General features: G+C 44.0%; 1 protein-coding gene across 1 annotated transcript in view; it reads right to left on the minus strand.

The window, feature by feature from the left end:
• The window catches only part of C8H10orf90 (chromosome 8 C10orf90 homolog), a 61940-nt gene extending 59817 nt beyond the window's left edge, over positions 1-2123 (minus strand). Inside the window, exon 1 of the mRNA XM_068198315.1 lies at positions 2084-2123. Within this exon, the coding sequence (XP_068054416.1) occupies positions 2084-2108 (25 nt within the window). The 5' untranslated portion in view covers positions 2109-2123. The remainder of the gene's footprint in view (positions 1-2083) is intronic.
• Positions 2124-14741: the final 12618 nt, after the last annotated feature.

Below are 14741 nucleotides of genomic sequence, written 5' to 3' on the forward strand. Positions count from 1 at the left end.
GGAGAATCCCTTTTCACACATAGTGGCCAGGGCATATTCCCCACAGGAATTTGCTGAGTGGGTTGCCAGGTGTGTGACTGAGGTGTTGCAGCATCACCCAATTAACTCAGTGATTAATGCACAGCACTGATGGCAATCTGGGACAGGTTTGGGGTGGGAACCACACACAGAGCTGGGAGTGGGGCTGTTCTCTGCTCAGCGCTCCTTTCCCAGGGATGCAGAAGTGTCTCATGAAACAGGAGCAGCATTGCAGGAGAGAAGAACACCCTTGAAAATGCCCTGGGGGAAAACTGGGCCTGGGCTGGAGCACAGACAAGTAAGGACTGTTGGGAACTCTGCTCCTCCCAGGCTGCTCCCAGGCTGGGATTTGCAGCAGAGGAACTCGTGGAGGACAAGGGAGAACCTTCATTTCAAAAACATGCATTGCACTTTTATCTGTCTGTCGTCATATGCTAAATACAACATGTACACTTACACCAGCTCAGCTTTTCCACTTCAAATCACAAGATCATGGAATAATTGAGGTTGGGAAGGACCTCAAAGCCACAGGATCACAGCATTATTAAGGCTGGAAATTACCTCCAAGATCAAGTCCAACCTTTGACCAAGTACCAACCATGACAACGAGAGACATAAGGTGACACATCAATAATCACAGAAAACACATTTTCCATACAGAATTTATACAAAAAAAAAACCCCAAACCCAGCCATTCTACATCACTGCACACATAATTTTTTGACACAAAACAGGCTGAACCGTTCCAGAGCACATTTTGGCCTAATTTGAAAAACTTTTCAACAAATTTGCTTGAACAGCCACCTCTAAAATTCTCAAAAAGTTATAAAAATTAAAATTTTGTACTTGACCTTCTGCCCAATGCCAAAAGGAGATCCTCAAATAATAATTGCTGCATGTGTGGTTTGGATTTTTATAGATAGAATTCAATAAAAAAGAACAGATGTAAAAAAATGTACCTTCAAATATCATGAAGTTCAAATTAACGTGCAACCAGTGCTTGTGGGTTTCTCCAAGGATTAGGAACTTTCCATGGGCAGGGTTCAGGGACAGAAAGGGGCTTCCCTGGAGAGAACTGATGCTCCTGCTGGGACTCTGCACGGAGTAAGAGAAGGGCAATGCTGCCCATGGCCACTCCAGCCTCTTGCAGCTGCCACTGAGTCCCCCCAGCCCTTGGCACTGGGGTCATTTTATGGCTTCCAGCTCTCTGGTGCCCATGAAAGTGATGTAACCTCAGCTTTAAACTGCTTCTGTAGCAGATAAATGCTGATAATCTACTCAACCTCCTTTTTAAATAGAAACCACCATGTAAGAAAGGTGATGGAAGAAAATCAACCCGTTCTTGATAGCAACAGCAAAAAGCCAATAGAGACTTAATGCCAACCTCACTTCAGAGTAAGTTTTTAATACCACCTGGAATCATCATCTAGTGCATTTTTACTTGTAATTTTTTCTATTTTTCCCTCTTATTGGGTGCTCAGAAGATAGTTTTTCCCCCACAGAGCAGTGACTGCAAAGGGTAACGCCCCTCCACCCCACCAGTGCTGGCAGCAGAACAAACATAGAGCACCAGAAGCAGTTCATGACTATTTATACTTCACAACCCCATCCTGCTGGAAGCTTTTAAGTAATTAGTTTTCCTCATTAACAGATGCTCTGCCTGGGGAAGGGCACTCAGGTGCTCCTAAACCCCCTCCTGGATTACAGAGCAGCATCACAAGTGCTGGGAGGACAAAGCTCAGAAACGCTGGGCTGGTGAAAAGGGCAACAAAACCACCACATTTATATAAAAATGCGTCATTCCTGCAAGATCACAGAGCTTCACAGCAACAAAAAACATTCCCAAGACATTATCACAATCCCCTTGTATTTAAATCAGATGGACAATATTTATCAGCATCACTTTTAGGGAGACCCAAATACACTTTAAGGGATGCCAGGAGTTTTTTGGTGCTAAAGTTACATCCTATCCTAAAAAAAGCAAATTTGATACATCCCACAGACCAAAAAGTGATTTGCAAACACAGGGAACAGCGGTAGCCAATAAAACACGTGGGGTTTGTACCTTCTCCCTGCCACATCTCATCCATTATCCCATTTTTCTCTTTCACACTTGCAGAGGCAAAACGGACATCAGGTAAAGCCTAATTTAATATTATCACTAATGCATTCAAACACATCACCACGAGCTGTGTTGCTGAAATTGCACTGCAGGAAAAAATACAGGTAAAACATTGTTATCTCCTTGGAAAAGCTGGGCCTGGTGCTCCAGCACCCACTGATGCCTACTGAAAGCAGCAGGATTATTTTCCTGAATAAGGATTACTCCCACGACTAAGGAGTGCAGGATTACATCCATTCTTTGCATATCTCCTGGTGTTTACATATCCCTGCTTTCACCTCTGGGTTTTTGTTGCCTTTTTTTTTATTTTTAACACGGACATTTAATTACTGTTAGCACCAGATATCATTGTGCTGGACTTGTATCCCTTCAAAATTTGGCTGGGTTTTGGATGCCAAAGAAGAAATGCTTTTGTGATCAAAACAAAGGAAATAAAGCAGAAGCAGCAGGATGTGGGCTATGCAATTAAAAACAAATAAAAAGAGAGGGGACCTGTTATTCACAATCAAGGCTCATTTATGATTCATCTCACATCCCTGCTCCTACCCATGGCCTCTGCTATCGGGAGCTGATTGCTTTTGTATCAATTTTTAACTGTGCCAGGGACTGAGTTACCTGAGAGCTCCCAGGCACTGCTGGCAGGATCACTGCTGGAAAATAACAGCACTCAAACAGTGGGAACAAGTATTAGACGTAGGCTTGCTGTTAATGATTAATAAATAAAAATACTTTGATGTTTTTCACCTTATAAAGAAGGGGTGAGAGTTGCTTTAGTTCATCCTGCTGTGTGCTTTATCTTTAAAATAGATCTCCTTCCCATCCTTAGGAAAATTAAGTTATTTTTCCATTACTTTATGGTAAAATAGAACATTTAATGCAGAATTATTAATTAAGAACTTAATGCAAGTCTCAGGTCATGTTCTCAACCCAGTGAAACCCAGGAAATGTGTCTAAATAAAACCAACACCATAAGTTAAACTTCCAACAGGAAACCAACTTTTTTTTATGGAAAACAAAACTTTGTTCAAGCTTTCACATTTGACACTGAATTACATTGATCTCAGTTTGGGAAAATCATAAAGTGAACATAAATATCTTTAGTATTAATAGTGTGCTGAGGCGGGGTTGAAAACTTAAATACCACCAGATAATTTCAGATAACTTCACCATAACCTCAGTGCCAGTTCTGTAGGTCCTGTTTACATATTTCCTAGAGTTAAAAAGAAAGGCACCTCCCGCCTTTTCAGGCTTCCTTTAAGTCACTTCGAACTCCAAAAGCATGCAAGGGGGGAAAAAAGCACAGCAAATTCCTAATTCGCTCCAAAATCCATGGCAGTATTGTTTCTGAGATTATGTTTTGAAGGGGATATTTTCACTGGGATGTTTTCATTTTTATTGCAAATTTATAAAATAATCGGTGGTAGCTCCATTCTCCTCCTCGATGTTTGCCATTTCGAAACCATTAATACCTGAATATAAAAGCCACGTCAAACCCCGAAAGAACACAGAGTGTCTTCAGAAGGACTGGCACGGGAGCGACAGGAGCTGGCAGGACGCTCAGAACCCCCCGAGGTTGCCCAAACTCACCGCAAAGCCCCGTTTCCCTGCGGCTCACGGCGCGCTGCCGGCGGGTGGCAAAGGGCATCCCCGCGATGCGCCGCCCGGCCAGCCCCGCCGGCTGACAGCGACAGCCCCGAGCTGCCAGCACATCAATTATTCACCCTCCGGCGCCCCAGCAGCTGCTGCTGCTGCTGCCCCGGCAGCCGCTCGCTGCGTGCTCTGGGTCCCGCAAAAAATCGGATTTCCAAAAGCTGGGCGCGCTGGCTGGGCACGGGGCGTGTCGCGCCTGTGCCCCCTCGCCCTTGCCTCTTGGCAGCAGTTCATTTGTTTGATTTAAATACTGAAGTTGTCTCCCTCCTTCTGAGCGTTCTGGAGCAAAGTTAAGAGGAAATGTCCAAATCTGTTGCTTGCACATATTTCTGTAATGACCTCCAGGACTTAGAAATAGCAAACACGTGTTTGCCAAAATGTTCCCGTTCACCAAAATGTTCCTGTTCTAAGCGTGAAAGAGGGGGGTAAAAAGCACAGCAAATTCCCAATTCACTCCAAAATCCATTGCAGTGTTGTTTTTGAAATGATGTTTTGAAGGTGATATTTTCACTGGGATGTTTTCATTTATATTGCAAATTTTTTAAAATAAGCGATGGTAGCACCATTCTTCTCCTCGATGATTGCCATTTAGAAATCATTAATAACTGGCTATAATAACAATTTAATAATCATCTTTATGATAATTGATCACAAGACTAATGATGGAACACAATGAAGGATTTTTAATAATTTACATGTGTAGTTATGTAATGCCTTAATGGGGTAAACAAAGATTTACATCATTTCCTCTAACACTGCTAAGAGCAGCACTGGAATATTTAATTAATTTTGGTATCCACATTCTAAATAGAGCTATAGAAAAAAAACTACTCAGAAATTATTTGAACTCACTAAGGAAAATTAAAAACATGTATTCAACCTGGTTTGCTGTCCAAAAGGATACTGAGAGTTAATTTGATTACAGTGCACCAAGGGTTTTTCAAGGAGAAAATACCTCGAAGTACTTCTGAGGTAGATATTTCTTTGGAGACAGTGATTACCTACTACAAAAATGTTCTGAGTACACCAGCGACCTCTGCATTTCTTAGATACCTTTCTAGAAAATATGCTTTTGCCAAACAAACAACAAAATTTACAGAACCTAAAATGCAGAGAATGTAAGAGCAGATTCCTTTAAATCCTTTTAGAATGACATTGTGCTCATGTTGTCCATTGAATCTCCACTACCTTCCTATCAGCCACATGTGGTGATTTTAGCAATCTTTAAATAAATTAAGAAAAAAAAATTGCAACGATTTCAGGATTTCACCCAGAGAACCATGACATTGTAATGAAAATGAGGCTGATGAATGTTTCATGGCAGACTTCAAAATGTTTGCTGCTGAGCCTTTCTAGAGCAGCCCAGGTGGATGCACTTTTCCTCCCACCTTTTTCTCATTATTCCAGTTAGGATAAGAAAGAAAAACAACTTGGGGCACAAGGACATGAAATAATTTGATTTTGCTTGAGAATTGTAAATGAAGCTTATTTCTGCCTCTAATATTCTGGCTCTAGACAGGTTTAGACTGAGAAAAACACAACTTTATTCAGTGTTTGATGTAGATGGGATTGAATGACTTTGATCACCAGCTTAAAACTGCAGCAGGGACAGAAGGGTTTGTGATTATCTTCTGAGTTTTGGCACAAACCAATCTCTTCCAGATTGCAGGTGCACTTTGGAGGTGGTGATTACAGAGATCACTGCTGAGGTCACCCCCTCCTATGGAGGACTTGTGACAACAGCCAAAAAAAAAAGTGTTTTCACCTGAACTGAATGCTGGCAGCCTCCTTTAGGATGTGTGCAGCATGAAAGGAAAGGTTAGGCTGCAAGGAAGAAGATAGCCAGACAGATATTGGCCAAGTCAGCCCTTGGAAGTGTTTCCCAGCAGGATGCACTGAGCCCAAATCCAGCCCTCATTGTGAGCATTAAATGATATCTCTGGCTGCAGCTGGGCAGGGGATTGTGCAGGTCCCTATCAGCTCCAGCCCCGGAGCTGGCACGTCCTGCCACCCCTCCAGAGGTCTCCAGGACGATGGTGAACAGCAAAGAGTGCAAGGGGCATGGGGAAGGGAAGGGCAATTGCTGTCTGTTGGTGCTACGTGAGTTTTGCCTGGGAAAAAAATTGATTGACAGAGTGGTAGCTCAGAGTCCCTGTACAGACAGTGTCACATATGCAAGGAAGTGACAAATTATGCTTGACTGAGCTTGAAAGCTGCAGAAATGTTGAGTAGCACGGGCAGGGAGATGGGGTTCCTATCCATTGCCATCAAAATATCATCTTTTAGTGCTGTTGACAGTTTAATAGCTACTTCTGGATGGTGGAGAGCATTGTGAAGTGCTGCCACTGTATTATTAACCCAGGCTGGAGCTTCCCTGCAAATCAGAGCAAAAATCCACATAAATGGAACTTCTGAAACAGTTTTAGATTAAAGGTGTGCTGGTCACAACAGGAATTGTATCTCTCTGTCTGCATCTCAGGGGGATCCAATAACTCTTTAACCCCTGACTACATTATTTATTTTCTGAGATCACAGAATCATTAATGTTGGAAAAGATTCCAAAACCATCGAGTCCAACCATTAACCCAGCACCGCCATGTCCCTAAACCACATCCCTCAGCACATCCCAGGGCCAGACTCCATCCCATTTAAAAAAATCCAGGTGATGGAATTCTGCTCAAATCAAACATTTTTTATTCCATTTGTCTCCTCCAGGCAGCTGAGGTGGGATGTGGATATGGGGCAGCTGCTCTGACCTGCAGGATACAGGGTGTGAATCTCCACTGCTCATGAGAAAATGCAGCTGTGCAAAGCTGCATCCATGGATGTCACTGCCTGAAATCATCCCGGGGATGTACAAAGCTGTGCCACGCCTTGGAAATGGTTTGCAGGGCCCCAGTCTGTCACAGTTCAGAGCAGATTTGTGTAATATCACACAGCCTCAGCACATCCTGTGGCTGGGGAGGTGTGGTGTGATGGTGTGACCACAGAAGAGGTTTGGGATTCGGGAGATTGGAGTGTGACTCTATTGATACCTTTAAATTAGCCATCACTGTAGCATCTGCTTTCTGTCAAGGTGCTGCAAGAAATCAGTGAGATGCATCTGGGAGGGGAGTGAATCAATTCCCTGCTCTGCCCGGGGGCTGACCCTTCCCTGTGGGCTGTCTCCCAGCTTGTCACCTCACTTATTTCCCTTTTTTTACATTGTTCCTTGGCACCATTGGCAGGGAATGTGTTCCCAGCTGGGACACCTGTCCAGAACTGCCACCTCCCCAAGGTGGCACCTGCCCGAGGTGGCTGAGCTGACTTTGGGATGAGACTCTCAGCATTTTCCCTCTGTACTCAGCACTGGTGAGGGACACCTTGAGTCCTGTCCCCACTTAGGAGCCCCTCGCTCAAGAAAGGAAATTGAGAGGCTGGAATTGGTCCAGGGAAGGGAACAGAGTTGGGAAGGGGCTGGAGAGCTCCTGGAGAGCTGAGCTGACTTTGGGATGAGACTCTCAGCATTTTCCCTCTGTACTTAGCACTGGTGAGGGACACCTTGAGTCCTGTCCCCACTTAGGAGCCCCTCGCTCAAGAAAGGAAATTGAGAGGCTGGAATTGGTCCAGGGAAGGGAACGGAGCTGGGAAGGGGCTGGAGAGCTCCTGAGGGAGCTGGGAAGGGGCTCAGCCTGGAGAAAAGGGGGATCAGGGGGGACCTTGTGACTCTGCACAGCTCCTGCCAGGAGGGGACAGCCGGGGGGTCGGGTTGTGCTCCAGGGAACAGGGACAGGAGGAGAGGGAATGGCCCCAGGCTGGGCCAGGGGAGGAGCAGGGTGGACACCAGGAGCATTTTCTTCCTGGAGAGGACTGGAAGCATAGGAACAGGCTGATCAGGGAGGTGGTGGGATCTCCATCCCTGGAGGTGTCCAAGGAGTTCCTGGATGTGGCACTCAGAGCTCTGGGCTGGGGACAAGGTGGGGAGTGGGCACAGCTGGGACTCAATGATCTTGGAGGTCTTTTCCACCCAAAATAATCCTGGGAGTCTGAGACACCAAATGTGGCTCTTCTGACACGTGGCACCAAGAAGGGCAACACTCCAGGACAATCCCAGGGAGCTGTGGCAGAACTGCCAAAACACATCCTGCTGGCACATTATTCCCCATCTGGGTTGGTTTTTTCTTTTTCTTTTTTTTTTTTTTAAGTCTCAGAAAAACAGAGCATTACAAAAACATCAAGCTGTGAGAAGAAAAGTCAAAAGCCAGAAAATTCCAAGTTAATGCTGACTCCTTAATTCACATCATTAACTCTGAGGCACGGCTGAAGTCTGGGCAGCAACCTGAGCTGAACTCTGGTGGGGTTTGGACCAGGCTGAGGATTTGCACATCCAAGGGAGCACAGATTCCTGTGTGGATACAGGAGGGGAACTGGAACCGGCTGAGGGAAGGGGCTGGATGCCACTGCCACTGGAATGGGAATTAAAATAAAAAGGAGGGGCAAGAAAGGGACAGAGTTCCTGAAAAATTAGGTGGGGGAAGGGAGGTGAGAGAAGAGATAAGCTCATCCCAGAGGAGAGTAAGATTAAGGACACTGACAAATGAGGGAGCCAAGACAGGAATTAAAAGGTGAGCAGGGAAAGGCAGATACTTAAAGAGGAAAAATAGGGGGTAATTGTGAAAAAGGCAAAACCAACAGGGAGTGAGAGGAGAGCGACTTGGACGGGGAGCTGGGATGGATCTGGCACAAAGCTGGGGACTGCAGTGAAAGGGGCAGGAGAACAATGATCTCTCAGAGAGGGAGAAATGCAATTAGGGCTGGGAGAGACTGAAGAAGAAAAATCAAGAGGAAAAAAGGCTCGGGTTTAGTGGACAGAAGAGTCAAGGCATTTTAGACTCTCCTCTGAAGGCAGAGCAGGACTGCAGCTCCCACCCCTCTCTCTGCCCGAGGCCTGCTGCACATTGATCGTGCTTGCTGAGCCCTGGCCTCCATTTCTGCTTATTAGCTCGAAAAATTCAAATTGCACATGAGAAATAGACACTAAACCGATCATTAAGGCTGCAAATGAAATATCCCAAAGTAAGGAAATTCGAAGAAAACTGAGGAGGGAAGGGTTTTGCAAACCCTGTGATACATAAATTCATATATTGCTCTTCTGCTGAGGATCTTAGAGCACTTTGGCTCTTTGAAAATACACACAGCTGGATACTTACATTTAATTAAATATTTCTTAAGATAATGACTACAGCAGTTTTGGTATAATTCACAAGTAAAAGCAATCAAACCCAAAATTCAAAACTGCTTTTATTCAAATATCCAGCATCAGTAACAGCCTCTACAGTTTTTGATGGAATGGGAGCCATAAAACTCCATTCCAGAGTTTACAGTTGCAATAAGAACAGATTTATGGGCAATAAGAAGTGTCTGTGTGCACCTTCTTGTGCCTCTCCTTTATTAGGCTAAAGCTGAGACATCCCCAAAAACGTCTTTAATTAGCTCAAGCACTTCATTTAGCAAAACAAGCAGTTTAGAACAAATATAAACCCCTATTCTCCAGCCACCACGTGCATGAAACAACTATTATTTGTGCAAGATTAATAAAGTCACAGGTGATTTTAGAACAACCTAATTAAAACATGATTTAAACCTAAGAGCACATGGGTTTTTTTGCATCAGCACTGGATCAAGGAGAAGAAAATATTATGTTAATAAATACCTTCTTTTTGTATTAAAAAAATCTATGTTGAGTGGGTATGAAGACACCTTGGAATAGAAGTTGCTTTTCTTGTAAAGACATGCAATAAAAGCACGTGTGGGGTTCTTCCCTCGACTAAACCAGAACTTCTTTTCTGTCCCATCATGTTATCCATGCATCAAGGAAGAACAGTGCAATGATGAGGGAATATTTGAAGTTAGAAAGTCAGGGGGAAAGTCTGACTGTGGGGGTAGTTTTCTGTCTCACATTTCAGATGTTTACATAAAGTGACTAAACATCTGTATTGTATAGACTGTAATTAACATTCCCCCCCCCTATAGCAGAATACAGCATTAAAAATACTGAGCACATTCAGCTACACCAAAATCAGAGAGAAATGCAGAGCCCCAGTATTGTTTCCAACACATATCAGAGCCCTTTTGGCTGCAATCCACCCCTGGATTTCTAAAAAATTCCTTTTCTCACAGGCAGGGGTTTTCCAGAGGTGATCTCCCACCAGTGGACCCAACTGAGGATCCTAAATTCCAAACCCTTTTGCAGCTACAGGGTCACAGGATGGCTTGGGTTGGAAATGACCTGAAAGACCATGGGCAGGGACACCTCCCACCAGAGCAGGCTGATACAATTTCTTTAACTTTCAATAAACTTCTTTTAACTTCAATGATACTTCTTTAATTTCTTTAACTATCAATAAGAAATGCAAAAAAAAAACCAAAATGGATTTGTGGCGAAAAGAAGGGAATGGCATTGCAATTTTTGCAAAATCACCAAGAAAATGTGGGTGGTGAATGTCTCCCTGAAAAACATTCACACGGTGAGAGGAGCTGCTCTAGAATTCTTCTTCCCACAATGGTTTCTTCTCATCGTTATTCATCATCGAGCTGCTTCTCTGAACTTCATTCAGAAGTCCTGTGAAATGGTTCTGTGAAAAACATTATTTTAAGAATATAAATAGCCATTGGTAACTTCAGACACTTTTTGCACGAATTTTAAAACTCCAAGCCTTGGTGGAGGATTTTACTGCAGGTAAAGATTTCTTTCCCAAGTGTCTGCTACAACACCTGAATTCTTCACTGTAGTTTTGTTATTGCAGCAGGGACTTTTATGAAGATCTGTCTGTATTGGACAGCAGCAATTGGCTCCCCTGTACCTCAGGTCCATCTGCCTCCTAAAGATTCACTTCGTGGCCAATTTGCACCAAGAAAAAGCTTTTGCTTTCTTCCCTCATTTTTGTTTTGTTTCTCCCAATACAGAGATTAATTTGCCAAGAAAAAGTACCTCTAATGGCCTCTTTTTCCTCAAATATTTATCTCCCAAACATTTTTAATGTTTAAACATCAGCTATTTAATTTCTAATGAACCATTTGGTATTAATTGGGTTCAAGGAGTAAAACAGAGATGGATTCTGTGCCAGGCTGTGCTGTCCAGGGGTCCTGATTAGTAGTACTGGAATTGAATCATCAGTATTGTCTCACCAACAGTTTATTGCAAATATTTTAATGGGACTAAAGAGAGGGAGATGAAGTTATGATCTCTTAGGCAGATGTAATCATTTAACAGTGCCTTTGCTTCCCAGAACCTGTGTTACCTGGATTTATTACAGAATGGTTTGGGTTGGAAGGGACATTAAAAACTATCTCATTCCAACCCCCAAAGGAGAGACAGGTCCTAGCATCTTTTATGTTATTTAAGTTCTGTTGGAGTCACAGCAATTTCTGTGCTTTTTCATGCACATTTCTAAGGTTTTTTTAGGCAAGTTTTGCTTTTTAACTGCACACTGCAAAGTGCTCAGCTTGATCTTGATTAACCTCTGTCTTAGGCTGTTAGAAATCTCTCTCTGACCCTGACAAATCCCAAACCTCCTCACTGACAGCCATCCGTCTTCACAGGTCATTCTTCTGGCTCATTGCTCCAGCAGAATCCCTTCCCTGCTTGCAGCCCTGCTCTTCCCTGTTCCTTCCAACACAAACCATCCCAGAGAGGCTGCTCCCAGCCCTGCTCCCATCCTGCCCAGCCCTGGCTGCTGCCAGGTCACCCCTCCCTGCTTGGAATTGCATTCCATGCCAGGCTTAATGGACTGAAACAATTCCCCTCTCCGAGTCTAAAGGGAGACCTGATTTTCCTCTTTGGAGCCCTCACTCCGAGGTCACCTCTGCTGCTTCTCCTGCAGAGAATAAACACCAAACACCTCCCTAATGGTGCAGGAGCTGAAGTCCTGGGACAGCTCTTGTGATCCTCACAGTGACCTTGTACTTCCCTCAGCTTTTGCGAGAGTCACCCATGTTTTCCCTGCTCTTCCTTCAGCCATAAATTCTCTGGCACTGCTCCATTGCAGTCTCTGCTCAGTGCCTGCCCTGATGAGCTGGGAAGGCTGGCCAGTGCTGCGGGACAGATGGGACTGTGCCTCTCACTTTGGCAGCCACAGCAGAAGAAATAGATCATTTCAGACAGGAGAAATTTGATTTTTTTCCCTTTCACGTTTTCACGGGTTCATTCAGGGCTCACAGAGGTCAGAAGAAAACCCCCATGAATTGTTGAATGAATTGTTCACATGAATTAATAGCAAGCCTTTATAATACCTATAAAACAGTTCAGGATCCCAAAATTCCCCAGTGGGAAGGACTCGAGAGGGTTCAGATTCAAGCCCTACACACTGACTCAGGATTTTCCCCCAGGAAATCCCTTGAAATCCCAAGGACAGGGATGGCAGAAGCTCCCAGGCAGCCCATCCCACAGCTCCTCTGCTCTCCAGCCTGGCAAATCCACAGATCCAGCTGCTTTGCTCAGAAACCCTCAGTTTCACAGCATGAGAGGCTGCACTGAACTCTAACAAAATTCTATCTGATTTTATAAGAAAAGAAGAACTAAAATGTGCTGTTTGCCCACTAGAACTTTGGAATTGCCTAGCTAATGGAATAGCGCTGGATCACAACCTTAGAATTACCTGTGCTGTTCAGTTCCTCCATTACAACCCAGAAATGATTATTCTTTTTTCCAAAGAAGATTATGAAAACACACATGCTGCCACGAAGCCTCAGAGCCAGCCCAGGACTGCACCCCGCACTCTCCCCTCTGATCACTATTTCCTGCTGCTAAACTCTTTCTTTGGGTCTGTTTTAGACAGAACTTCTTCAAAGCCATCCTGGGTGCAACCTTGGCCTGAGTGGAGCAGGTGTGAGGCACCGACCCTGTACAATCTCTGCTTTTCCATGGAAATTGCTGAGGCTCCCAAGGTTTTGATTACTTCGTCTCTGTAGCAACTGGATTGTGTATAAAAGAAATTTCCAGGCACAATAACCTGCCTGACCTGGAACAAGGAGCAACAAGAAGCAATTTCATTGTGTCGTGTATGGGGTATCACATCTTCCCTTTGGCCATTTCCCAATCCAAGGCAGTAAATTAATTCCCAAACACAAACCTAAAAGGGCTCTCTTTGCTTCTCCATGTCTTGTTGCCTGATTTTCTAAGCAATTCATGACCTCAGTAAATAATTCAAGAGGGAAGAGGGAGCCGGGAGATGACAGAAGTTTATCTGGCTGCAGAGGGGAGGATGCTGTTTCTGAAGAGGTGACAATGAGGGCAGGTCTCTAGAAGATCAAAACTTAAGCAGGTTGATGAGGTTGATGGCTGTGGTTATGAGCTGGAGTTTGGGAAAACACAGCAGTGATAAGGATGACAAAATTTCCATCTCTGAGCTGTAGGTGACTGCATTTGAATTTTTGTCTCACAAATTTTCATGTGAGACATTTTCATGTCTCACGTGAAAATACCTGGTGCAGGAATTAAAGGCAGAAGGATCTGTGATTCCATATTAAAATCCTGCTGCACTTAAAAAAGAAAAATTAAATGGCAGGCAAGGAAGGAATCCATATTTCACAGGAACTGGTCCACAGACTGTGACCACTTGGATCCATATGGGAAAACACTTTTGTTCTAGAAGCCTGACGGGTCCCCTCACAGATATGTACATTTTCTCTGGGACAGAGTTCATGCCAGGTAGTCACAGGAAAGGCTGATGGACCTTTCAAGAGGGAAATCTACCTTGGAGGGTTAAGTGTAAGATATATATATAAAACATGTATATAATTATAACATACATAATTACAATATATAGTTATATCAATATACAAAGTGTGAAAGAGATCTCAATCACACAAGTTCTGAACATTTCAGCTTGATTAAACATCTCAATTTAATTCCATACCAACAAAATAACTTCCAGCCTTGGGAAAAGACAGCTGCAAACTTCTGTCTGTGGGATGCAAACCTGCTGTGGGTGCACACGGGGCTGGGGAACTAAGGAGGGACCAGATCTGGGACACAGTGGAACATCTTCCCTCGGATCTGGAAAGCACAAACGCAAACAAAAAATTCCTGATCACTCTTGAAAGGCTCAGTTTCTGGTAGGAGCAGCCCAGGCTGTAGCAGTGTTGTCACAGCTCTTTAATGAAGTGCTTCTCCTGGCTGCTCTGTTCCAGCTGCTGCTGCTGAGCAGGGCCTTCCAAAAGAAGCAATCACTGCCTGCGAGCTGGGTTTACTCAGCTGTGGCACTTCTGAGCTGATTTAAGCACTCTGTCAAAATGGAGTGAAATTAATTAATTCACTGGAGAGCTTTGCCTTCTCCAAACTTAAGGAAAAAGGAATGCAAACGAGCAGTAATCAGATCCACATTTTTTCAGGCAAAGTGTTTGAATACCCTCGAAAGATGTTCTGTTTCTGCACAAATGCAGAGAAGGACCAACTCAGTCCTCTCCCCCTGGAATAAATTTCCTCCTCAGTGGCAGCTCCTGAGTTTTGGGTGTTTGGCTGCACCCCACAGACCCCATTTAATTCCCCAAACTGTTGCAGGGCTGGGAAGGCAGTGGAAGGATGAAATAAAAGACAGTTGGAGCTGGATGACTTCCATGTCCAACTGTCGGAGATGCTGAAGCAGACAATTGCCTTCTGCTTCTTACTGAGGCTTTTTGGGGTTTAAGTGCTCCTTGATAGCTTGGTACACAATTAGAGGTGGATTAGAGGAAGTGGTAATAGGGTATTTTTTTGTCTAATCTGCTTTCAATTGTTAATATTAATTGAAGTTCTTCCTCTTTGTTATACAATAAACACGAGCCACTCTTTAAAATGAGCATTTTAACTTCCTAGCTGCTTAGTGCTGCTTATTTTCAACTATTTATTTTCCTTTTTTTTTTTTTTGTCTTTATTTTAATTTTTTTTCCCCAGCAGGAACCATGGCAGGAGCCTGGCACACATCACAATGAG

This window comes from Anomalospiza imberbis, chromosome 8 (assembly GCF_031753505.1).
Source record: "Anomalospiza imberbis isolate Cuckoo-Finch-1a 21T00152 chromosome 8, ASM3175350v1, whole genome shotgun sequence".
NCBI classification, from domain to species: Eukaryota; Metazoa; Chordata; class Aves; order Passeriformes; family Viduidae; genus Anomalospiza; species Anomalospiza imberbis.